The sequence below is a fragment of the Gopherus flavomarginatus genome, chromosome 5 (genome assembly GCF_025201925.1).
Source record: "Gopherus flavomarginatus isolate rGopFla2 chromosome 5, rGopFla2.mat.asm, whole genome shotgun sequence".
Lineage (NCBI taxonomy): Eukaryota > Metazoa > Chordata > Testudines > Testudinidae > Gopherus > Gopherus flavomarginatus.
The window spans coordinates 100,106,095-100,123,580 of NC_066621.1; the positions used below are offsets into that span (position 1 = coordinate 100,106,095).

Sequence of the window (17,486 nt, forward strand, 5' to 3'; positions counted from 1 at the left end):
TAAAGCAAATTTGCTCATGTGATTTGTTATTTCATCAGCTTCCCTGATATAATTATAGTTTCTCTGCATAGGGCAGGTATATAAGCTCTGACTATGTCATTGTGTGTATGCATATGTGTATACACACACACACACTCAACGTGAGTGAGGGAGGTAGGTAGCAGGGTGTCTGAGGTTTACTTGATTATTTTTTATTTAAAACAGTTTCTTATGGCAACTGAAACACCACTGTGGCTGAGGAGTTCTACCCTGTGGGCATCACCATTCTGCTCCCAAGCTTGGTGGGTCATGCCCTCCCTGGACTAAGAGTACAGCACTCTTAGATACTGGATGGGAAAAAATATCAGCCCAGTGTCCCCAAGTGACTCCTCAGGGTATGTCTACACTACGGGATTATTCCGATTTTACATAAACCGGTTTTGTAAAACAGATTGCATAAAGTCGAATGCACGCAGCCATACTAAGCACATTAATTCGGTGGTGTGCATCCATGTACCGAGGCTAGCGTCGATTTCCAGAGCGTTGCACTGTGGGTAGCTATTCCGTACCTATCCCATAGTTCCTGCAGTCTCCTCCACCCCTTGGAATTCTGGGTTGAGATCCCAGTGCCTGATGGAGCAAAACACATTGTCACAGGTGGTTCTGGGTACAGCCTCACCCTTCCCTCCGTGAAAGCAGCAGACAACCATTTCGCGCCTTTTTTCCTGAGTGAACTGGGCAAATGCCATAGCACAGCAAGCATGGACCCTGCTTAGATCAAGACCGCAATCGTGGACATTGTAAACACCTCGTGCATTCTCGTGCAGTCTATGCTGAACCAGGACCTGCAAAGCCAGGCGAGGAGGAGGCGGCTATGGCAGAGCGGCGACGAGAGTGATGAGGACATGGACACAGAATTCTCTCAAACCGCGGGCCCCTGCACTTTGGCGATCCTGCTGGTAATGGGGCAGGTTCTAGCCATTTTACGCCGATTTTGAGCCCGGGAAACAAGCACAGACTGGTGGGACCACATAGTTTTGCAGGTTTGGGATGATTCGCAGTGGCTGTGAAACTTTCGCATGCGTAAGGGCACTTTCATGGAACTTTGTGACTTGCTTTCCCCTGCCCTGAAACGCCAGAATACCAAGATGAGAGCAGCCCTCAAGTTGAGAAGCGAGTGGCAATAGCCCTCTGGAAGCTTGCAACGCCAGACGGCTACTGGTCAGTCGGGAATCAATTTGGAGTGGGAAAATCTACTGTGGGAGCTGCTGTGATGCAAGTAGCCAAAGCAATCATTAAGCTGCTGCTACGAAAGGTTGTGACTCTGGGAAATGTGCAGGTCATAGTGGATGGCTTTGCTGCAATGGGATTCCCTAACTGTGGTGGGGCTATAGATGGAACCCATATCCCTATCTTGGCACCGGAGCACCAGGGCACCCAATACGTAAACCGCAAGGGGTACTTTTCAATGGTGCTGCAAGCACTGGTGGATCACAAGGGATGTTTCACCAGCATCCACGTGGGATGGCCAGGAAGGGTTCATGACGCTCGCGTCTTCAGGAGCACTACTCTGTTTAAACGGCTGCAGCAAGGAAATTACTTCCCAGACCAGAAAATAACAGTTGGGGATGTTGAAATGCCTGTAGTTATCCTGGGGGACCCAGCCTACCCCTTGATGCCATGGCTCATGAAGCCATACACAGGCAGCCTGGACAGTAGTCAGGAGTTGTTCAACTACAGGCTGAGCAAGTGAAGAATGGTGGTAGAATGTGCATTTGGCCGTTTAAAGGTGCGGTGGCGCACATTACTGACTCGCTCAGACCTCAGCCAAACCAATGTCCCCATTGTTATTGCTTCTTGCTGTGTGCTCCACAATCTCTGTGAGAGTAAGGGGGAGACCTTTATGGCGGGGTGGGAGGCTGAGGCAAATCACCTGGCCGCTGATTACGCGCAGCCAGACACCAGGGCGATTAGAAGAGCACACCACGAAGCGGTGCGCATCAGAGAAGCTTTGAAAATGAGTTTCATCATGGGCCAGGGTATGGTGTGACTGTTGCGTTTGTTTCCCCTTGATGAACTTCCCCCTTGATTGACTCATTCCCTGTAAGCAACCCACCCTCCCTCTTCGATTACAGCTTGCTTAAGGAAATAAAGTCACTATAGTTTAAAAATCATGTATTCTTTATTAAAAAGTCATTATAAAAAGAGGCAGAGAACTGACAAGGTATCCCGGGTGTGGTTTGGGAGGCGGATAGGAGGGAAGGAAAAGGCCACTAAAAATATTTCAAAGTAATGACAGCCTTTAGGTTGGGCTGTCCACAGGGGTGGAGTGGGCGGGTGCATGAAGCCTTCCCCCACGTGTTCTTACACGTCTGGGTGAGGAAGATATGGAACATGGTGAGTGGTGAGGGTGGTTACACAGAGGCTGCAGCGGCACTCTGTGACCCTGCTGCTGTTCCTGAAGCTCCATCAGACGTCGGAGGATGTCAGTTTGATCACGCAGAAGCCCCAGTGTTGCATCCCGCCACCGCTGATCTTCCTGCCTACACCTCTGATCTTCCTGCCGCCACCTCTCATCTCGAGCGTCTCTCCTCTCCTCACGTTGGTCCCTCCTGTCCTCACATTCACTGGCATCTTTCCTGTAATTTGATACCACATCCTTCCACTCATTCAGATGAGCTCTTTCATTGCGGGTTACTTCCATGATTTCCGAGAACATTTCGTCTCGTGACTTTTTTTTCCTCCGCATTATCTGAGATAGCCTTCGGGATGGAGTAGGGAGGCTTGAAAAATTTGCAGCTGCATGAGAGAGGTAAAAGAGGGAGAGAAGTATTTTAAAAGATACATTTTACAGAACAATGGTTATACTCTTTCACAGTGAACAACACTATTCACCTTACATAGTACATGTGATTTCACTACAAGGTTGCATTTTACATCTTAATATTGAGTGCCTGCGGCTCTGGTGTTAGAAATCTCACAGACGCAGGTCCGGGCAGCAGAATTTAGCTTGCATGCGGCCATGGTAAGCATTGTCTTTCGGCTTCTGCAGCCTTTATATACACAGTGCCCTCCTTTCCCAAATACCAAGCAAATCCCATTCAGTGCTGCTTCTTTCCTGTTAACATGCAGCAGCAGAAACCACCCCCCTATCCAATTCTCTGGGATGATCACTTTACCCCTCCCCCCCACCACGTGGCTGGTAGCAGGGAAGATCTCTGCCAGCCAAACGCGAAAAAGCTCAGCGCCATTACCCTCCCTTCCCTCCCCCTGCTTGGCTACCTGCAAGGAAGGATTTCTTTTAAGCAACAGGCAAACAGCCCAGTAGGAATGGCCATCTCTCTCCCCTTAATTAAATTCCTGAATTTCAACCAGGTTACCATGAACGATATCACTCTCCTGAGGATAACACAGTGAGATAAAGAATGGATGTTGCTTGAATGCCAGCAATCACCGGGACCATATGCAGCTAGGCTTTGTCATGCAATGATATGGAACATGGTGAGTGTTACTTGCTACATGCATGGCGTGTTCAAGTGTCCTACCATAGTGGACGGAATAAGGCTACCTTGCCCAGAAACCTTCTGCAAAGGCTTTTGGAGTACCTCCAGGAGAGCTTCATGGAGATGTCCCTGGAGGATTTCTGCTCCATCCCCAGACATGTTAACAAACTTTTCCAATAACTGTACTGGCCACAAATGCATCCCAAGTCCTCAGGGCAAATCAATCATTAAAAAACGCTTGCTTTTAAACCATGTTTTATATTTACAAAGGTACACTCACCAGAGGTCACTTCCATGGCTTCATTGTCTGGGCTACTGGCTTGGGAGGGCTGGGAGGGTAATTTTGTCTGGGTGAGAAAAAGCTCCTGGCTGTTGGGGAGAACGGAGTGCTGTGTGCTCTCTGCAAGCTCATCCTCCTCCTCATCTTCCCCGTCCGCAGAATCCTCAGCCATGGCTGAGATTACCACCCCCACCTCGGAATCCACGGACAGGGGTGGTGGGGTAGTGGTGGCGGAACCCCCTAGAATTGCATGCAGCTCAGTGTAGAAGTGGCATGTTTTCGGCCCTGCCCTGGACCTTCCGTTTGCTTCTTTGGTTTTCTGGTAGGCTTGTCTGTGCTCCTTAACTTTCACTCTGAACTGCACTGAGTCCCTGGTGTAACCTTTCTCCATCCTAGCCTTGGAAATTTTTTCAAATATTTTTTCATTTCGTCTTTTGGAACGTAGTTCTGTTAGCACAGAATCCTCTCCCCATATAGCGATCAGATCCAGTACCTCCCATGCGGTCCATGCTGGAGCTCTTTTTCGATTCTCAGAAGACTGCATTGTTACCTGTGCTGATGAGCTCTGCGTGGTCACCTGTGCTGGTGAGCTCTCCACGCTGGACAAACAGGAAATGAAATTCAAAAGTTTGCGGGGCTTTTCCTGTCTACCTGGTCAGTGCATCCAAGTTCAGATTGCTGTCCAGAGTGGTCACAGTGGTGCACTGTGGGATACCGCCTGGAGGCCAATACCGTCGATTTGCAGCCACACTAACCCTAATCCGATATGGTAATACTGATTTCAGCACTACTCCTCTCATCGGGGAGAAGTACAGAAACCAGTTTAAAGAGCCCTTTATATCGATATAAAGGGCTTCGTTGTGTGGACGGGTGCAGCGTTAAATCGGTTTAACTCTGCTAAAATCAGTATAAACGCGTAGTGTAGACCAGGCCACAGATGGACACTGCCCTACATTCACAGCCCCATTCCATTTACAGTCCCTGGGGTGCATCCAAAAATGGAGATGGATTGTTTTCATTTTTAAAAAATCATGTTTTTCCACATGCTCTCCACTTGCCATATAACAGATTGCTCATTAATTCAAGACACTGTGGACATATTTGCCAAGCTTGCCCTTCCTTGGGACTCAGTATATAAGGGCAGGGAAATCCCAAGCCCTGATTCTCCATTGTCCTGCACCTTGCGAAGTCATCTACATCTGTGCAAAGGGGGTGAAAAATGCTACCAAATCAAAATGGTAGCATTTTACACTCACTGTACCCAGATGTAAGAGCCCACACAAGGTGCAGAGCAATGAGGAATGAGGCCCCAGGATTCTTGCCTTAGCAATGTGGTGGAAATGTGCTGAGATGGCAGGAGCATGCCACCTGATCATGACGATACCAGCAGCTTGGCTAGCAAGGTTTTGGAGACAATTTTAGCTGCTTCCAAACAATAATAAAGACAAGTTGATTCCCTACTTATCATAATGTAGGTAATAACACATTGCTTTGCACTCATGCAGCTCAAAGTGCTTTATGAAAACACGAAACCTGCCATCAGCCTGTTAGACTGGTCAATTGTATTATCCCCATTTTACAGATGGAGAAACTGAAGCACAGAGACGTAAAGTGACTTACCGTAAACCTAGGGTGACCAGGTGTCTGGTTTTCGACCGGAACACTCCATCAAAAAGGGACCCTGGTGGCTCCAGTCAGCGCCACCAACTGGGCTATTAAAAGTCCGGTTGGTGGTGCTGCGCGCTAAGGCAGGCTAGTCCCTACCTGTCCTGGCTGACACTGTGCTGCACCGCAGAAGGGGCCAGCAGCTCCGCTCTTAGGCGGGGGGAAGGGAGGGCACAGGGCTCCACACACTGCCTCCGCCCTGAGCACCAGCTCTGCACTCCCATTGGCTGGTTCCCAGCCAATGGGAGCTGGAGGGGGCAGTGCCTGCAGACGAGAGCGGCACGTGGAGTCTCCTGGCTGCTCCTGCCTAAGACCTGGACCTGCTGGCCGCTTCTGGGGCACGTTCAGTATGGTGCTAGGACAGGCAGGCAGTCTGCCTTAGCCCCCCCGCTGCACCACTGACCGAGAGCTGGCCATGCCCCAACCCCAAGCTCCAACCCCCTGCCCCAGCCCTGAGCCCTCCTCAACCTGGGAGTACCCTCCTGCACCCCAAACCCTTCATCCCCACCCCCAAGCCTCCCCAAACTGGATTATCCTCCTGCACCCCAAACCCCTCATCCCTGGCCCCACCCCTGAGCCCTCACCCCCTCCAGACTCCAACACCCTGCCTCAACCTGCAGCCCCCTCCCACACTCCAAATCCTTTGGCCCCAGCCCCCAGCCTGGAGCCCCCTCGTGCACTCCAAACCGCTCATCCCCACCCCAGAGTCTGCACCCCCAGCCGGAGCCCTCACCCCTCCCATACCCCAACTCTCTGCCCCAGGCTGAAGCCCCCTCATGCACCCTGAACCCTCATTTCTGGCCCCACCCCAGAGCCTGCACCCCCAGTTAAGGCCCTCACCCCCTCCTGCACCACTACCCTCTGCCCCAGCCCAGTAAAAGTGAGTGAGGGCGTGGGTGGCAAGTTTGTAGAAATTTTGGTGGTGCCCAGCACCCGCCTCCCAACTCCGCCCCCCCAAACTCCACCCCCACCTGCCTAAGGCTCTGGGCGGGGTTTCGGGGGGAGGTCTGGGGTGCAGGTCCTGGGCTGGGGATTAGGGTGCAGGAGGGGTGCAGGCTTTGGGATGGAGTTTGGGTGCTGGGTGCAGGCTCCGGGCTGGGGCCGGGGGTGGGTATGCAGGAGGAGGTGAGGGGTGCAGGCTTTGGGATGGAGTTTGGGTGCAGGCTCTGGGCTGGGGGTGGGTGTGTAGGAAGAGGGAGGTGGTGCACGCTCAGAGGGGGTGCACACTCTGGGAGGGAGTTTGGGGATAGGAGGGAGTGCAGGGGTGAGGGTTGTGGGGCTGAGGATGAGGGGTTCATGATGCGGGGGGCTCACGGCTAGGCCAGAGGGTTGGGATGTGGGGTGAGGGCTGTGGGGCTGAGGATGAGGGTTCATGATGTGGGGGGGCTCAGGGCTGGGGCAGAGGATCACGGTGCAGGGGAATGAGGGTTGGGGCTGAGGATGAGGGGTTCATGATGCAGGGGGGCTCAGGGCTGAGGAAGAGGATTAGGGTGAGGGGGGATGAGGGCTCTGGCTGGGGCTGAGGGGTTTGGGGCGTTGGAGAGGCTCAGGGCTAGGGCAGAAGGGCAGGGTAAGGGCAGCCTGCCTTGCCAATAGGGGTTGGCAGGCACTAGGACCCTGAGGCAGCAGACAGCAGTTCTGCTGGGAGCTACTCCACAGCGCAAGCAGGCAGGGGAGAGGCGGGCGCTGATTTCTGTCAGGCAGGGACGCGGCGCGGCCGGGGGGGGGACGCACAGGGGGAGGGGTGGCAGGTGGAGTCTGGAACCCGCTCCAGGCAGGGACACGGCGCAGCGGGTGGAGACCCGCGGGGGCCGGGGCCCGATCCGGGCAGGGCCGGGGGAGAGACCCAGCTCCAAATATTGCTGGAGCAGGGCCCCCAGCCCTGAGTATTCCTGGGGCTCGGGCGCCGCAAATGTATATAACCTGCCGCATATGAGTGAGGGTGGAGGAGTGGGAGCTATCGAGGGAGAGGGAATGTAATGAATGGGTGGCAGGGCTTCAGGGAAGGGGTGGGGTTAGAGTGTTCGGTTTTGTGAGACTAGGAAGTTGGCAGTCGTACCCAAACCACACAGTGAGTCATATAAACTGAGCTTAGAACTCAGAGCCTCACTGACCCCCAGCCCCCTGCTGTATCCATTACAGTACACTGACCCTGCAGTCACAATTCAGTAACATCAGGTCAGACCACACCTCCTCTCAGGTATCAGTTATTTTGTCACCCAGATCTCAGACTGTGGTAGGGATGGGAATGGGAGGAGCCTCTGATTTGCAAGGGTAATAGCATCATCATACATAAGGCTAAGAAACATTTCTAATAACAGGTTTTGAAGGGAACAGGAGCCTGATTTTTATTTTATCCAACTATGTTAATGTTTGACTCTTATGTAAGACCAAGGCAATCAATCTAAAACCAAAAGTAATATCAATACTGCTCAAGGGTTAATTCAGCAGTGTAGCAACAACAAACATGCTGCCACCCAGGAACCTGTGCTTGCCCTTTAAATACCATACAAGAGCCATGTTAAATGGATATGGCCTGATTCTCCCCTCCATTATATCTGATTTACACTATAAGCTATAGGATAGTTTGGATTAAGAAGTAAGTAGAAGTTAGGCTAACTTGAGTCCAAAACCTAGGTGTAGAGGAGTAAGGGAAACTGAAGTTGCTAGTGTGAGAAGAGGCAAAGATGAGTTGGAGACAGAGTGTTATGGGAAAGTAAGAGTTAGCAAGGATGTGACCCAGGGCTTTGTTACCATTATGATTGGGTTATAACTGGTTTAAGCAACATTTTTAATAAGTGTTTATGAAAATTGTGAATGGTTTATTGAAATGTTATCTATATTGCTAGTATGCCAAGGCCATTGGTGCAGATGTTAATTTAAATAATGTGTAGTGTAAAGAGCCAATAAGAAGATGAAAGAAATATAGTTATGGTAAAGGACAGTTTAATGTTAATTAGTGTTATAATAATGCAGGGGTCAGCAACCATTCAGAAGTGCTATGCCGAGTCTTCATTTATTCACTCTAATTTAAGGTTTCGCGTGCCAGTAATACATTTTAATGTTTTTAGAAGGTCTCTTTCTATAGGTCTATAATATATAACTAAACTATTGTTTTATGTAAAGTAAATAAGGTTTTTAAAATGTTTAAGAAGCTTCATTTAAAATTAAATTAAAATGCAGAGCCCCCGGACCGGTGGCCAGAACCCGGGCAGTGTGAGTGCCACTGAAAATCAGCTCGTGTGCCGCCTTTGCCACATATGCCATAGGTTGCCTACCCCTGTAATAGAGTATAAAAGGAGTAGTTTTGCTGAATTGCAAGGGAGAGCTCCAGTTAACATCCAAAGAGTACCATTCAGTTCCAAGACTATAAGGCTGTACTTCACTCTGTTGTCAGTGGACTGATCACCCATTGACACACCAGTCCATCTTGGACTGGGAATACAATAGTAGCATTTGTGTACATAGTATTTACATGCCTGTTTGGCTTAACTAATCATTTTTCTAATAAAGTTTGGTTGTATCATTCAAAGTGTTGCCTAGTGATCCTCTACTAAACAGTTTTTTTGCACCCAATCTAGAAGCTTGAATCTGAAAACCAAGTTGGGTTTTCATGGACCCTTATGATTAACAACTCAATATTAATTGGAAACATTTCAGCATAAAGGTTAACAAATGTTTACAACATCGATATAACCCATTCATGTCAACAGAGATACACAGGAACAAAAGTGATGTGATAGAGTGGAGAATTGGTCCCATAGTTTAAATCCTGATCTGACATGGTCTGAGATTGCTGTGATGATACATGTGCTCTTCCCTAACCCCTGGGCTGAGGAGGGTAGCATCTTATGTTAACCTCCAGAGATTCTGTCACTGACTGAAGAGGAGTGTTAACTGGACTCCCAGGGAGTTATGTCTGAGCCAGACCCAGGGGATGACATGGAGCCTTAGATACCATCCTTCTACAAAGATAGATAGATAAACCTTGATTATCAGGAGCAAAAATAATGCAGTGTAGGTTTGAAAATAAAATATTGCATGATCCAGGAGAATGGGAAGTATGTAGTTAAATGCATTTTTACTTACATTTAGAGCTTATCTGTCCAATTGTTTTGAACAGTTTACTCAACATATTTAGCCCTTTCTCTCTGCACATGAATTGTCTTTGAACAGATTGTGATTTTTATGAACACATCAAATAATTTTGACAAAGATGTTTGGCCTGTGGGTTGTTCACAAACTGTTCACAGCAACTATCCATTTAGGTACTGATACCCAGAATTCGTTATTTGACGTGTGGGACTGGTCACCAACCTCACATGCTATTGTTTCTGTTCCATGATAGGATGGCTGAACTTTTACAAAGTACATACACTTTCCTCTGGAAGGAATTTTGTTTGGTCGTCAAAACAAATTTTGTTTCTCAGTTAACTGAATCTCACCTGCTGGGCCCCAAATTCTCTCTCATGAACATTCTTACACACAAAATTTTGTTCACATGAATGTTCACAGGCAGCATACCACAAAGGGGCACAAACAGGCTGCTTTGAAGCCCAGCTGCTAATTTCACAAACAGGTCTTTATACTAGTTGACCAGCTCTATTTACTATTAGCTTATTTATAAGCCATTGTTCATACATATCAATGTGCTGCACAATGTACGCATCAATGCACAGCCTTATCACGTGATTAATAACTAGACTGCTTAGGGGAGAGAGAATTTATACAATGCCAAGACAGCAGCACCCCTTTCACAAGCAGCAATTTAGGGATTCAGCTGCACTGGGCATTGTCTTATGGATAGACTCCAGAAAGGGGGATTGGCCATTTATCTTTTCAGCAAATGCCTCGTTTTGCACAGATCCCCAAGCCCCACCTTTGAGTACTCACTCACCAGCTAGGTGCTTCTCTTCTTCTACTTCTTCTCAGACTACTTCACTGTTCGGTACTCCAGTACATTAAGTCATTAATATCCTGGCAAACAAGAGGACAAATGGATCAGTAAATATTACTGGACAATTGCCACAGACCTACCTTTTCCTTGTACTGTCTCTGTGTGTGTGTGTGTGTGTGTGTGTGTGTGTGTGTGTGTGTGTGTGTGTGTGTGTGTGTGTGTGTGTGTGTGTGTGTGTGTGTGTGTGTGAGAGATCACTTGGTTAAAAGAGATTGTGTGTACATTGCCAATGTCATTTGACAAATGGTTTTCAAATAGTATGAAGTTAGCTAGTTCCCTGCTAGCCAGATATACACAGTGTTTCAACACAATATGTCAGTAGCTGTGCTGAAAGGGTCTTAGCTGACATAGCAAGGGAGAAATCCAGGGATATGGGCATGAGGGGTTTTAGCTAGTCAATCAATAAGTATCTTTGATAGGTATGGTGAGGGTCCCTGCAGATATAAGGGCGCTCCCTGGAGATATTGTTACATCTTGCATACACCAGCAAGCAGGCATGTTCCTGACATGGGCTGTCTGCTTTCCCAAGCATCATCGGGGTGACTTTAACCTTCTTCACCAACTGCCAAGTCCGGCAAGGCATTTTCATTCCACACTCTGCTGACAGCTTACACTAACAGGTCCCAAATGCCACATCCCCATAAGAGACATGCATTCTTGCTTGTCTGAAGGGGATGGGGTGGTGAAAGAAAGGAGATCTCACTGCCTGTCCCACTGTGCGAGTGCCAGTAGAGGACAATTCCGAGTGAGAAGAGAGAAAGGGCTGCAGGGAAACCACCACTGCCATCCAGCAAAGCCAATTGGTGGACGGTGTCACTGGGCTGTAGGAGCAAAGATGGAGTAAATTCCTTCCCAGAGCAGCCCAGCTTCCAGTTTTCTTTCCCTTCCAGAACCAGACCGGAAGGAAAAAGCTCCACAACCCCCAAACTGCTTCCCTCTCCCATTGCTGTAAAGTGGTGCTGCCAACACACAAGAGCTCAGCACGTGCATTCCTGGCACTGCTAAGATTGAAAACGCAGCTCCGAAGAGAAGGGGTTAACCCATAGAAGCACAGCCACAGGAAAGCCGAGACATTAGTTTAAACTGACAGACCTAGTCCTCTGTAAACAGAGGAAACAAACCACAGGAAACAGCAGCCATTAGACGGTTGTTGTTCTAAATACAGAAAGCAAACCCAGTGACTGTCCCCAGACCTGCCATCTGATGCTTACCCTAGATTTCTGACTGCTCCAGAACCAGTGGAGAGGTGGAAATATTCACACGCTGGAATCCGTTGACTCGCCAAGAAACTTGAGAGAGAAAGGAGAAGGCAAGAGAGAGCGGGAGAGAAGGGGGCGGAGGCAGCTCTGACATGTTTGTACAATGCCTGGTTCACCTGGCTGTGAATTTGATTTCAGGGTGTGGTGGTAGATGAGACACAGAAATGTTCAGCGCTGGAAAGTCTCAGGCTCTCATTGCAAAGAGCATGATGAAAGCTGACACTGGGGCCTCATGGGATCCTCCTTCCTCCTCCTCATCATCACCATCTCCCTTTGGACTCTGGAAGGGACAGGAGACAGAAGGTGCTCAGAGTTGCACCAGAGCACTGAGGTTTGCTGGGCCTCAGACAAGAGCCTCTGCAAGGTCGCCACCTTGCACCCCTCCTCACTGGCTGACCTATTAATGCTCCGACTTGCTCGTTACTGCGCTTCTCTTGTTTCCACTGCCTTGGGGCCTAGAGCTGCTGCAGTTCCTAATGAATCCCGACATCTCCCGCTGTGTTGTGAATTTCAGGACTTGCCATAAATTCCTAGTCATTCCTGGCAGCAGGAACTTTGATCATTTGATATATGTCCGGATAGATGATAATTAATTTGCATTGCAGATGTGCAGCACGTGGCCTGGTGCCAATCCTTTTCCTCTGTAGCTTGCTATGACTCAGTGCTGTGTGGTCTACTGTCTAGTATCACCCTATAATCCTGTTGCTCCAATTGTGCTGTGGCTCGGGGCTTATTGACTCCTGGAAATATATATTTCTGCATCAGTGACTTCTGTCTGCTGGAACATCAGTCAGCAGCGGGGGATGGGAAGAGGTGGAATGTGGATGAGGAACAGGAGGAGGTCAGAGTTCATGTCTGCCAAAGCCATCAACAGCAATTTCCCTAGAGCAAATAAAGGGGACTCTTGCCTTATTGCAACAGTCTATTGCAAACAATGCCAGCCTAACTGATTAGGTCCAAAGAGCAAAGCTAAAAATATCCCCACCTCACACCGTGTAATTTACTCCCTTTTGTTTGTGTGTGTGTGTGTGTATGTTTTGCTAACATGGTATTTAAAAAAAAAAAATCCATGATGTAAGTAACCCTGATCAATTAAACTGACATGGGCACCACAGACAGACATTATGGCCCAGTGGATGGGGCACAGAAGTGGGACTCAGGAGACCTGGGTCCTAATCCTGACCCTGCCACTGACTTTCTGTGTAACCCCTCGGGTAAGTTACTTCACCTCCAAGTGCCTCAGTTTCCCCTCCCACTACTTCTCTTGTCTATTTAAATTACAAGCTCTTCAGGACAGGGTGTCTTTTACTATCTGTATGTACAGTGCCCAGCACAATGGGCCCAGGGTCTCAGCTAGGATCTATAGGAACTACTGTAATTCAGAGAATCATGATTATAATACTGAGGGCAGGTCTACACTAGAAGCGCTACATTGGCGCAGCTGCAGCATGTCTGGTAAAGACGCTCTATGCCAACAGGACAGCGCTCCTGCATTATTCTACAGGTCCTTGTCTGCTGAGGCCTACCAAGGAGATTTCCTACTGGTTCCCTACAGCATCCTCTCTGGGGTCTAGGAAGTAAAGTTAGCCAATACCCTTTCTATCTGGGGGTTGGTCTGCCTGTTCCTATTGGGGCATGTAAAGTTGGTGTCCCATGAGCAGTTGTATCCAAGAAAGGAGACATTTTTATTAGCGATAGCAAACACCAAACAGTGCTCAGAAGAGAGAACGGCCAGCATTAGCATCCCAGCAGCTCTCCCTTCAGAAGACTGCAATTTGAGCTGCAAAGTGCTGCCATGTGGAAGATCAGAGCATGAGCCTTTGTTTGCCAGGTTGGCAAAGGATGTGCCTGCTGCTGAAATGTGTGTTACACTCTTGCATACTGTCATTCATTAGCATCTGCTTCTTCTATACATTTCCATTGTGCCAGGCCATGAAGGTTGGTCTATTTGAGTAAGTTTGGAGGAGCAGCACAAAGAAATATCACTTATACTGTACAGGGAGTCACCCAGGTTTGGAACGGCCTTTAAATCTACACAAGAATGGTCCTCCATGGCTTTAAGTGTTTGGGAGCATTGCACAAAGCCCTCTAAAACAAGAGGCACATCTTAGTCATGGAGACAGGCTTTGCCACAGATGGAAGGGCCTGGCTCTACTTGCCAGAATGAGGACTTTGAATGGAGCCAGACAGGCAAGCCAACAGCAATTCCGGGCCCCAGGACAGAACAGTCAGTGGGCCCCCAAGCATGCACAAGCCGCGCCCACGAAGACGGTCTGCGTGACATTTGGGTGGTGCTGCACCTGCACTGGCAGGTGCCCAGCGAGCTGCCAGGTGCATTGCTAGGCACACTCCTCCCCCACAGCTAGGGCTTCCACATGCCTACCCAGTACCGTTGCCAACTGTCTAATCATGCAAACCCCGCCCTTGCCTGGCTCTGACCCTTCCCTGAGACCATGCCCCTGTCCCGCCCCTTCTCTGAGTCCCCACCCCCTGCTCACTCCATCCCCCTCCCTCCTCCATTGCTCACTCGCCCTCACCTTCATTCACTTTCACCAGGCTGGGGTAGAGGGTTGGGGTGCAGGAGGGGGCCAAGGGGTCGGCGCTTACCTCACATAGCTCCCGAAAGCAACCGGCACACCCCTCTGGCAACAGCTCCTAGACAGGGGGCCCAGAGGATCTCCACGTGCTGCTGCCCACAGGCACTGCCCCTGCAGCTCCCATTGGCCACAGTTCCTGGCCAATGGGAGCTGCGGAGTCAGTGCTCAGGGTGGGGGCAGCGCATGGAGACCCCCTCCCCAGAGGCCGCAGGGATGTGCCAGCCGCTTCCAGGAGCAGCGCAGAGCAAGGGCAGTAGAGCAAAGCACCCCTTTGCCCTCCCCTGTCAGCAGGCCTGGAGCCAGAGCAGCTTGAAGCCTGAAGTGAACCTCAGCAGTCTGGGATCTTAAATGAAGACCTGGAGCGCCATTTAAGGTGGGAAGGGAGGGCTCTAGCCCCCCTCTGAGTTTTGTAACCGAGGTCTCCTCACAGTGCATGCCCTACCCCAGCCGGAGCTCTTAATTGCAACACATCTTGAGTGTGATATGTGATGAATTCTGTACTGCTCCCAGCTTCTGCCTTTGGGGCAGGGAGTTTGTTTATAAACAGAAGCAAGGTGATTAAGATAACAAAAGCCTTGTAATTAAATTATGGCTAGTTAGATGATCCTGAAAGCATTACTAAACACTCCAGTTAAAAGACTGAAAACAAAGGATAGGAATAAATGGTGAGAGTGGAGAGAGGTAAATAGTGGTATCCCACAGGGCTCTGTACTGGGATCAGTGCTGTTCAACATATTCATAAATGATCTGGAAAAAGGAGTAAACAGTGAGGTGGCAAAATTTGCCAATGATACAAAATTACTCAAGATAGTTAAGTCCAAAGCAGACTGAAAAGGGTTACAAAGGGATCTCACAAAACTGGATGACTGGGCAACGCAATGGCAGATGAAATTCAGTATTGATAAATGCAAAGTAATGCACATGGCGAAGTATAATCCCAACTATGCATACAAAATGATGGGGTCTAAATTAGCTGTTACCCATCAAGAAAGAGATCTTGGAGTCATTGTGGACAGTTCTCTGAAATCATCCACTCAATGTGTAGAGGTAACCAAAAATGCTAAGAGAATATTGGGAATCATTAGGAAAAGGATAGAAAATAAAAGAGAAAATATCAAATTGTCTCTACATAAATCCATGGTCCACCCACATATTGAATACTGCATGCAGATATGGGTCACCCGATCTCAAGGTACAGAGAAGGGCAACAGAAATTATTAGGGGTCTGGAACACTTACCATATGAGGAGAGATTAAAAAGACTAGGACTTTTCAGCTTGGAAAAGGATGACAAAGCGGGATACGATAGAGGTCTATAAAATCATGAAAGGTGTGGAAAAATTGAATAAGGAAATGTTATTTACTCAATCACATAACACAAGAACTAGGGGGCACCCAATGAAATTAATAGGCAGCAGATTTAAAACAAACAAAAATATTTCCTCACAGTTAACCTGTGGAACTCTGCCAGCGGATGTTATGAAGGCCAAAACTATAACAGGGTTCCAATAACAGAACTAGATAAGTTCATGGAGGATAGGTCCATCAATGGCTATTAGCCAGGGTAGGCAGGGATCCAACACCATATTCTGCATGCCCCTAGTCTCAGTTTGCCAGAAGCTGGGAGTGGATGACAGAGGACAGATCACTTGATGATTGCCTGTTCTAGTCATTCCCTCTGAAGCACCTGGGATTGGCCACTGTTGGAAGACAGGATACTGGGCTAGATGGACCATTGGTCTTACCCAGTACGGCCATTCTGATGATCTTATATAGAACCCAGATGTTCCCCCCTCTCCCCTGCTGTAACCCACTAGGAACCCTCTCCTCTCCCAGAGCCCAGGAGTCCTAATGGGGTCTCTCTCTCCGCAGAGTTAGAAGCAAAGTAAGAATATACTTACTAAAATATAAATTTTTAAACCTAACCAGTGTCCTTTAAGTGACTTACTACAAGACGTCAGAACATATTAATATTAGAGCTGTCATAAACAGATAGCTAAGGGTTAATGTCTCTTTCACCTGAAGCACCTGACCAGAGGACCAATCAGGAAACCGGATTTTTTCAACTTTGGGTGGAGGGAATTGTGTCTCTGTGTCTTTGTTTTCCGTCTGCCTGCTTTCTCTGAGCTTTGGAGAAGTAGCTCTACTTTCTAATTTTCTGTTTCTAAGTGTAAGGACAAAGAGATCAGATAGTAAGTTCTATGGTTTCTTTTCTTTGGTATTTGCATGAATATAAGTGCTGGAGTGCTTTGATTTGTATTCTTTTGGAATAAGGCTGTTTATTTAATATTCTTTTAAGCAATTGACCCTGTGTTGTATCATCTTAATACAGAGAGAACATTTGTACTTATTTTTCTTTCTTTTTATATAAAGCTTTCTTTTAAGACCTGTTGGAGTTTTTCTTTACTTCAGGGAAATTGAGTCTGTACTCACCAGGGAATTGGTGGGAGGAAGAAATCAAGGGGAGATTTGTGTGTTGGATCGCTAGCCTGATTTTGCATTCCCTCTGGGGAAATAGGAAAGTACTTTTGTTTCCAGGATTGGGAACGGAGAGGGGGAGTCCCTCTGTGTAGTTTCACAGAGCTTGTGTCTGTGTATCTCTCCAGGAGCACCTGGAGGGGGGAAGGGAAAAAGGATTATTTCCCTTGGTTGTGAGACTCAAGGGATTTGGGTCTTGGGGTCCCCAGGGAAGGTTTTTCAGAGGGACCAGAGTGCCCCAAAACACTCTAATTTTTTGGGTGGTGGCAGCAGGTACCAGGTCCAGGCTGGTGGCTAAGCTTGGAGGTTTTCATGCTAACCCCCATATTTTGGACGCTAAGGTCCAAAACTGGGACTAAGGTTATTACATGAGTGGCAGCTGGTGGGAGATAGACAGAACCCAGAAGCCAGTAGAAATATTATATTTTTCTTTTCTCTGCTAAGGGCTTTTTAGCAGAGAGAAACAGTTTGGTTTTAAAAGGGAACCAGAGAGAATTTTTTTTTCTGCTCTCTCTGGCAGTTTGTGGCTTGCATGTTAAGCAGAAGTCGTTAAGGACTATTAACAGTCTTTTGTCACACAATAGCACTCCCATTGAGAGTCGTACCAGCACTTATAGGCATGCAAATAAAGTGGTTTTTCTGGTTTCCCTTCATTGAACATTAGCTAGAGAGAGAAAAGGAAAATTAGCTAAAGGCACTGTTGCTAGGCAGACTTCAGGAGGCAACAGAGAACCTGCAGTTCAGAAGATAAACACCGGAGGGCACCCCA

The 17,486-nt window shown here is 48.3% G+C and overlaps 2 protein-coding genes across 4 annotated transcripts in view; both read right to left on the reverse strand.

Annotated features, from left to right (window-relative positions):
* PAK6 (p21 (RAC1) activated kinase 6) overlaps positions 1-17,486 on the reverse strand; it is a 57,294-nt gene that overhangs the window by 21,048 nt on the left and 18,760 nt on the right. For 2 of the 3 annotated variants that reach the window (XM_050954814.1, XM_050954815.1), the window contains exon 2: positions 10,325-10,404. The gene's annotated coding sequence lies outside the window, so the exon portion shown is untranslated. Of the gene's footprint in view, positions 1-10,324; positions 10,405-11,595; positions 11,924-17,486 lie in introns of all 3 variants that reach the window. The other variant, XM_050954816.1, reaches the window with a different exon arrangement.
* Positions 1,208-17,486, reverse strand: part of LOC127051893 (uncharacterized) — a 119,866-nt gene continuing 103,587 nt past the window's right edge. The window contains exons 2-3 of the mRNA XM_050954857.1: positions 3,763-4,413; positions 1,208-2,778 (exon numbers count right to left, since the gene is read on the reverse strand). Coding sequence (XP_050810814.1) covers positions 2,282-2,778; positions 3,763-4,413 — 1,148 coding nt within the window. The 3' untranslated portion in view covers positions 1,208-2,281. The remainder of the gene's footprint in view (positions 2,779-3,762; positions 4,414-17,486) is intronic.